The 8,594-nt window shown below is 49.4% G+C and overlaps 1 protein-coding gene across 2 annotated transcripts in view; it reads right to left on the reverse strand.

The window, feature by feature from the left end:
* Positions 1-1,440, reverse strand: part of TNPO1 (transportin 1) — a 58,609-nt gene extending 57,169 nt beyond the window's left edge. The window contains exon 1 of one of the 2 annotated variants that reach the window (XM_066988582.1): positions 1,179-1,440. In XM_066988582.1, the coding sequence (XP_066844683.1) occupies positions 1,179-1,283 (105 nt within the window). In that variant the 5' untranslated portion in view covers positions 1,284-1,440. Of the gene's footprint in view, positions 1-306; positions 347-1,178 lie in introns of those variants that run through there. The other variant, XM_013192093.3, reaches the window with a different exon arrangement.
* Between the last annotated feature and the right edge of the window lie 7,154 nt (positions 1,441-8,594).

The following is an 8,594-nucleotide window of genomic DNA, read 5'->3' on the forward strand; positions in this document are numbered from 1 at the left end:
ACATTGTAACACCAGTAGCTTTCAACAATTTTGCATTTGAAGTACTAAGGAAAGCCTGCCCAAGTTTGAGGCATTATCAGAACACTTTAGCTACCACTCCGTATAGTATTTTCCAAAAAAGAAACAGCATCTTACAAATCTAAGACACAGCTCTGAGAGCAAGATGATCAATATGAAAACTCACTTTGCTTTTCAGATAATAGCAGAAGCTGTTCTATGCTTGGCTATGTTAGCAAAGTGTAGAAGTTGAGTAAATTTGTCTTTAAACTAAACTCTTTTAATAACCTTATATACATTTGTTCTTACCTATGCGAATGAATTCTGATGCCATCTGTTAAGACCTTCAAGCACACGCCTTAAATAAAAAGGGAGTGAGATAATAAACTAAAAGGGAGAGAGATAATAAACTCGTACCGTTCAGAGAATTTCAGAAAGCCTTCTACGTATTTCAAAGCACTTATGTGGCTAGCTCAAAGGCCAGCGCACAACCGATGAGGGCTTTATTTTTCAGGAGCTATGTTTCTACCGCTCCTAACCTAAAATTTCCTTTAATTTTTATTCCGCCATTTCACCGTTTCGAGACTGGAGGGGGGGGGGGAGGGGATGGGGGGAGGAAGACGAGCGCACGCCACTGACAAAAACCCGCCCGGCAGAGCCACCCCGAGGAGCCCTGTGGCGCACGTCCCCCCCTCCCCGCCGCCCTCAGAGCCTAACGGTGATCGCAGGCGCCGGGCCCGGGCTGCGGGAGCACGCCGGGGGCACACACCCCCCCCCCCCCCGACACCGCCGGCTCCCGCCTCGCGTCCCGGCGCCGCGCTACCTCGCTCGGGAGGCCCCCGCCGGGCCCCGCGGCCGGACGAGGGGGCCTCGGGGGGCCCCGGGGGCCTCCGTCCGGGCGCCGGCACCGCCAGGGCCCCGCTCCCGCCCCGCCGCGGCCGTGCGCTGGCGGCGGCCCAGCGCGGGGTAACCCGGTAACGCGGCCGACACCGGAGCGGCCGCGCCGCAGCCAGCCAGGGGCCTGAAAGGGGAGCCGCGGCCCTTGGCGGCGGGCTCGCAACAGGTGCCCGGGCCCGCGGCCGGGGCCGGGGCCGGGGCCGGGCGGCCCCCGGGGCCCGCAGGCCGCGCTCCCCCGCCCTTCTCCCCCGTCCCCGCCGCCGCGCGGCCTCGCCCAAGGATACTTGTTGCACGGCTCTCTGCGTGGTGGTGTCCGGCGACTGGGACTCCTTCAGCAGCTGCAGGATCTGCTGCAGCCCCTGCTCGTCGGGCTTCCACTCGTACTCCATCTTGGCTCGCTGCGAACACACCACAACAACGGGCGGCCGCCCTCAGCGGCGCGGCAGGGCCCAGGCCGCGGGGTAGGCGGGAGGGAGGGAAGGAGGGGAGAAGAGAAAGGAAGGAAGGACGGACAGACAGGCGGGCGGGCGGACGGACGGACAGAGGGAGGGAATAAAGGAGGGAGGGAGCAGCGCGATGCCCAGCCCACCCCCCCCCCCCCCCCCCCCAACCAACCGCCCCCGGGTGAAAGGGAGGGAAGGACGGACGGACGGACGGACAGACGGCACCGACCTGCTGGCTCCTCCGCAAAGCCGAGCGCACTGAGTCACGGCGGGCTGGTAACCCGGCCCCGAGAGCCGCCGCGCCGCCTCCTCCTCCTCCTCCTCCTCCTGCTGCCGGGTCCTAGCGCCAGGCACGCCTCCGCCCGCCCGGGCCGCCGTCAGCCGTCCCCCGGTGCGTCCCACGCCGCCAGCAGCCTGCCGGCGACAAAGCGCCGCGACCCTTCAGCGCCTCCCCCCGCGCTACGGGGGAAGGGCAGGCCCCGAGGGGGGCGAGGGGGTGGGGGAGAGGGGCCGGGGCTGCCGCCCGCGGGGGAGGTTTTGGGGAGAGAAAGCAGCCCCGGGAGCTAGGGACGCGGTACCTGCCTGCCGTCTGCCCGCTCCGCGCGGCCTGCGTGCCGGGCGGGTGAAGAGGGAACAACTAGGCAAAAAGGGGGGCACGCAGCTCGAAACAAACTCCCCTGAAGGCCTAGTACATCTTACCCTCACCCTCAAAATATATCACCACGGAGCCCAGGTCAAAATTATCAATTTAAATATATCCACATATTTACATATTCCTGTTTATATAGATTATACATATGCTAACGGCCAAGTGGAATGTTTAAAATGTTTCAATGTGTTAAAATGTTTTAAATACGAACGTGAACACCTGTAATTCCTTAGCTTTTACAATCTGATTTTAGTCACTGTGTTTGTAAGTAACCTGCTTGCCAAGCAGAAAACTAGTTTCACTTTCTGCCTCCTCTGCTGCAGCACAGCACTGGGTTTGAGCCGCACGCACGTGCGTTGCACATCACAACCTTAAGAACTGAGGCATCAAGGACAGGGAACAATAGCGATTCCCAGGTAATTTGCTGTGTAACTCTTTGTCTCACCTCCCCAAAGCTCTCAATTAAATCAGTATTTAAGTTTCAGTCAGCTAGTGCTATGAAGTATCCCCAGCCAACTTTCCTTCAGTTATGATGAGCCACCAGCCTTGCAGGAGGAGCCAAAACCAGTACCCACAGCAAAACAGCAAAGCAAACTGGAATAGGCAACAAGTATGACAGGCCGTGTACCTACAATATCCACACTTCTGGATAATGAGGACAGTCAGTCAGGAAAGCATGCACACTGGAATAAGAAGCAGGAAACAGCTGAACAGCAGAGAAGTATGCAGCACAGCATGCAAGAGAACAAAACCAATGGACAGAAAAATACTGTCTTTTAAAATAAACAAGCAAACAAAGAAATGGGATGTTTGATGCTGTTTAAGCATCTGCTGTTTAAGCAATTGCCACGGTTATCCCAGGGCTGTTTGGGAGAGATTGCTAAAGCACTGCACCTCTTCAAAGCTTTTCCCACTGAAATGCCTACAAATTGGAGTCACTAAGGCAGGAGAGTAAAGACTCGCCACCAGTTACAAGGAAAGGAAGGGCACAAAGTTTTATACAAGATTTTTGTAAGCAGTGGGAATTGCCACTCGTTTCGCTCTAGCACAGAAAAGTCTCAAGCAAAGAAATCACGGCTAACCAGATTCAGACCATTAAAAACTATGCTCGTGGGTCACAACGTATGTGCAGCAGAGCTTTCCATAATGATGCTTACACAGCTGGAGCAGATGAAAGGTGATGTCCAACAAACCAAGGAAGTGCTCATTTGGGTCTCACTTCTCCAACTGCTGCCTTACCAGGAAGGTTTTAGAAACTTCATCATCATTGAGACTTCTGGCTCACTGTCAAATTTGGTTGAAATTGTTTAGAGCTTCAAAAGTTACTGTCCAGAATTTATGACACACGGATTGCATCTGCCTAATTTGATCAGGAAACCAAGGGCCCTAGACAAAAATAAGATTAGACATGGGAAACAAGGGACGAGACTAGAAAGGGAGGTTGAGAGGCAGAACAGGAAGAAGCAGGAAGAGAAACAGGCCATGGATCTGGAACTAAGAAAGATTGACGTAGGTTTCCTTTCCATGAACATGACCAGAATTAATTCCCTGTCTTTCTGCTGTGGAAAAGAGAGAAAAAGGCATACAAATCAGACTAGGAATGAATGGGAACTGCTATAGTTAGTGGAACATGTAAAAGCTTTATATGATTTTCCTATGGGGCAGGTTCCTCCTGAGGTTCTATACAGGATCCTTTACCACTGGCAACTACTCAGCATACATAGAAATTAAAGCAGGTAACTAATTAGCTGGATATCTTCTTTTCTTGACCATTACTTTGAAGTTATTTTTACCCATCTCTTATCCTTTGAATTCTGTTGAGAGGGGAAAATACTTTGAGTGAAAAAAGCAAGTACAATTGAAAGTAAATATGGTTTAGTTGAGGACTTGTTAGTGTTAGGTCAGAGGTTGGACTAGGTGATCTTTGAGGTCTCTTCCAACCTAAACGATTCTGTGATTCTGTAAAGAATATTATAGAAAAAATGAGACAATTGCTTCTTTCCATATCCTTTGCCTCCTTGTTTTCTAGTACCATTTCCCTCCAGCAAGCATCTTCTTGTGTAGAGAGAAATTCAGAATCAATGTTAAACTAAGTAGCGGTTAGAAGCCTGGAAACTACCCCTCAAAACATATGATGGCCTGGTTCATCCCACTCAATCAGTAGAATGCACCAGAAATAAATATGGAGCACTGCATCTACATATCCAATAAGCCAATCTTTGATGTCTCTATCATCCAAGCTTCAGATGTCACACCCAAGAATCCACTGGTATCACAGAAATGTGTAATGTTTAAAAAAAATAAATAGAGCAAAACACGCAAACAAACAAAAACCCCTGAACTAGTCTGTATCTTTATTTCTCTCTCAACAAACCTTGTCATGTTATATTTGAGCATCCACAAAGAGCGCACAGATAATTTTTATTATTTTTTGTTTGGGAACTCTCTTCCCCTTCTCTCTCAGAATGTCCCATTAGATCAGACTGAAATGACACTTTTCAGGCGTATCTCATACAAGGTAAAAGGGTCTGGGGCAACAATGGGACTGCAGGGGCTGTGGGGTGTCAGGATGGGGATCAGATGTAAGGCACCACAGGTTTTAACTGGGGCTGGGGGGGCTCTCCCTCCCATCTCCCTAATGGAGCAGGGGTCCCACAATCACAGCTAAACTTTATTAACAACTGTGCAAACCTGTCCTTGGGCCCTGTTTCCTCATTCTCGTGAAACGTCCCAAGTCACTTCTGTGCCAGAATTTGGTAACCCAGGTTAGACCCTGACTGCTTGGCTTCAGAGCTTCCTAGGACAGACTGGGCCACAAACTGGGTGAAATTATCCATTTTCTGTCTCTCACCAGGGGTGCTGGAGAGAGCTGTAAGGAGGTGAGGTGGTGATCTGTAAAAACTGTAAATCCATACAAATGCTGCATGGTGGTGGTGTGTTAAAAACTGTAAACCCACATAAATCCTGCAAATTGGACAGGGGACAAGGTGTCGTGAGAGGTGCTCTGCTAGCATAAGTTTCAAAAAAGTGGTGGTACCTGTAGTTATCTAGGAAAAAGACAGTGGAATTTCTGAAAGATCTGGGCAGTTCACAGAACAGAGCAGACGAACCAAAATGATCAATTCAAGTCAAATGGTGATAGGAAAAAGGTGTCGCCTTACGCTCTTTTGTCTATGCAAGCTCAAGCAATTGCTGCTAGCGCCGACAGTGCTCCGGCTGTGCTGCCAACGCCTCTGGGTTGTTCCTCTCTCTCCCCTTCTGCACCCCCGGCTGCTGATCGTGCTCCGCGAGCTCCGTTAAAGGAGTTGGTCCTCCCTCCGCCGGCCCCGCTGGGGTGCGTGTGCCTTTTAGCGCAGCAGGCTCGGCGGCGTGACAGCAGCAAACGCCGCGGTTACAGAAGGGCCCTGGAAAAGCATTACAGATGATTAGAAGTATATTTAGAGCGTATGATCTGACGTGGACAGACGTTTCTCAGTCGCCAGAGGCTTTGTTGACGGCGGACGGATGAAACGATTGAGTTTTGCCCACGACGAGCGAGCAGCCACAGCCCCGCACGGCGCAGCCACGTGTCTGGGCTGGGAGCCAGGCTGCAGGCCCCAGGCGTGGCAGGGCTGGCACAAGTGGGCTAGTAACTGCAGCGAGTGGGCTAGTAACTGCAACGGGGGCAGCGGGACAAAGAACAGCATGTTGGACACGGGCAACAGGCTGTCGGCAAGAAACGGGAACACCCCTCTGCTTTTCTAACTAGGCTGGGGAAACAGCTGCCAATGTCTGGGGGAATAGATCCTGAAGCAGAACAAAACCAGCCCCAGGTTGTCTCATTATCTGTAGATCAAGCAGCCCCAGGTATCAAGAATTATTCTGCTGAACATTTCCCAGGATGGCAAGGTATATCAATGGAAGAAGTAACGAGCATAGCCACGTTTGCATATAATTAAAGAAAGGAGGAAAAAGCAACTCGGCAGAGGAAACAATGAAAAAGCAAGCCCTCTGGCAGCAGCCTTACTTGGGAGGGATACTAAGGGGAGGCAAGTAACAGAAATCAGAAAAGCAGAGATCAGGGCAGAGGTCGAGTAACACCAGAGAATTGCTGCTGTTACTGCAAGCAACCAGGACGCTGGAGATGAGAATGCCCCGTTACTGTGGGCAGGGTACCTAAGACCATAGTTTAGGGAAGCCCTGCAGGGCAGAGGATGAAGAGAGGAAGATAAGAAGTTTCCAGACCCCCCATGCCCCAGCAGTGGAAACTGAAACAGAAATACACCTCCCAGGCAGATCCCAGGAACCAATATTAGATATCAAAATTGGAAATACGGTTTATGCATGTTTAGTTGATACTGGGACAACTTACTCCACCCTAACCAATCTCCCAGAGAGCTCAAAGGTGACAGGAAAAGTAAATGTAGTAGTTATAGAAGGAAAACAGGCAAGTGTTTCAAAGATAGGCCCATTTGTACCACTACATCTATCATTAAACCTTTTGTTGTTGTTGCTGTTGTTATTGGAATATAACATCTCCAGATTTGTTAGGGTGGGACTTATTGGACTTAGTGCATAAATTACAAGCAAGATTGGTATGCGTTCCTGAAGGTATAACTTTCAAACTTCCAATAGAAAATGTTCCAAAAATAATGATGGTTACAGGCCAGGAGAAAATAAACAACATCCCTCAGGAGCTGAAAGGCATACTGACATCTTTGTCTGCATGAAGTTCAATGGATGTGGGTCTGCTGAAGTCATCAACCCCACTTGGAAACTAAGGGAGGGAAACCTCCCTCCTTAACGGAATACCTGTTGTCACATGAGGCTAAAGAGGGAATAAGGCCAACGACTGGGGAGTTTTTGAAGAAGGGAATTTTAACTCCCTCGTGAACCTCCCTGTAACAACACACCATCATCACCAGTAAAGAAGCCCAATCCTGGCCCAGAGGGAAAGACAGTTTTCAGATTTGTGCAAGACCTAAGAGCAACTAACAATGGATAGAATACCCCACCCAGTAGTCCATGACCCATTGATTATACTAACCTTCTTAATGGCAGATGCTAAATATTTTTCTATAAGTAATGTGTGCACTTTCTTTAGCATTTCGATACACATGGATTATCAATATACATTTGCCTTTAACGTGGGAGGGGCAACAAATGACATAGATGAGATTACCACAGGGGGTTGCAGGATCACCTCCAATATTTTCGAACATTTTAGTTACAGACTTCCTGAGCATTGAATTACCAAATAATTCTGCATTGACTCAGTATGTTGATCATTTGCTAATTGGTAGTTCAAATCAGGAAAACTGTGTAACATTAGAAAGGCTTTACTGGTTTCTTCAGTTAAAAAAGGCCACCAGGTTTTCCCCAGCTAAATCTCATAGGGAAGAATTAGAATATACAGGATATGTATTATCTGGAAAAGGTGGAAAAATATCCAATTAGTGAATAAAAAAAAAATCAGTATATGCTTAGGCCTTTAACAAAGAAACAGGTTAGAACATTTTTAGGAGCAGTAGGATTTTTGCAGATCCCAGATGCCAGTCTTTGAAGAAACAGCCACACCATTGCTGGCATCCACAAAAGCAGATGCTGAAGAACTACTGAAATGGACTTCAGGTCTGAAGAAAGCGTTTGATGACAGCACGTGTACTTAGGATGCCAAATTATAGTACGCTGTTCCATTTACTTGTGTGTGAAAGGAAAGGAGTGTCCTCTGGGGCCGTGGCTCAGACTCTGGACAGGCAGATGTGCCCCCCAGTGGCTTACCGTTCAGCCCAGTTACACCCAGTTATTAAAGTGACAAAGGGATGTATTAAAACAATAGCCTCAGAAGACTGATAGCAGAAAAATAGGGGAAGATTGTATTAGGACACCCACTGACTGTAAACGCCCCACATGATGTCGAACTGAGGTTCACTAAATCATTGCAGGTGTTGAGTTTTCAGAGACTCCAGAAGTACAAATTGCTGTTGCTGACAGCAGAGAAGCAACACCTTGAACCTGGATGATGGGGAACCACACCATGACGGCACAGAGGTCACCCAAAACTGAGGAAAGGTAAGAGCAGACCTTACAGGCATGCCCTGCCAACTCCAGACTTCTGTAGACCGATCACCTTAGGATCAGAAGGAAGGCGACTAACAGGGTATGCCGCCCTCCTGACTCAGCACAAGGTGCTAATCGCAGAGCCTATTTCTCCCAAACACGATGCTCTTGCAGCTGAGTTGGCAGCCCTGGCAGAAGCCCACAGGGAAGCACAAGGGAACGATGTGAACAGCTACATGGACCTGAAATATGCTTTTGTACCTATCTGCCACGCTACAGGACAGGACAGTTGTGGAAACAAAGGCGTTCTGTGACCTCCAGACCTCCAGCAGTGGCTGGAGAGCAAACGCTGAGCAGATCAAGGATTTGTTAGAAGCTATCAGCCTCCCAGAAAAGACCTCCCAAAGAAGCGTGATGCATCCAGCAGTGCACACTGAAGAGAAGACTCTTCCAGCTGGCAATGCAGATGGCAAGCAGTCAAGTTCCCATTAAAAGATGTGGTGACCAGGTCTGGAGCTCCAGAAAACATCAACTCAGAGCAGGGCAGCCATTTTACAGCCCAGGTTTTA

Source organism: Anser cygnoides, chromosome Z (assembly GCF_040182565.1).
Source record: "Anser cygnoides isolate HZ-2024a breed goose chromosome Z, Taihu_goose_T2T_genome, whole genome shotgun sequence".
Classification (NCBI taxonomy): Eukaryota; Metazoa; Chordata; class Aves; order Anseriformes; family Anatidae; genus Anser; species Anser cygnoides.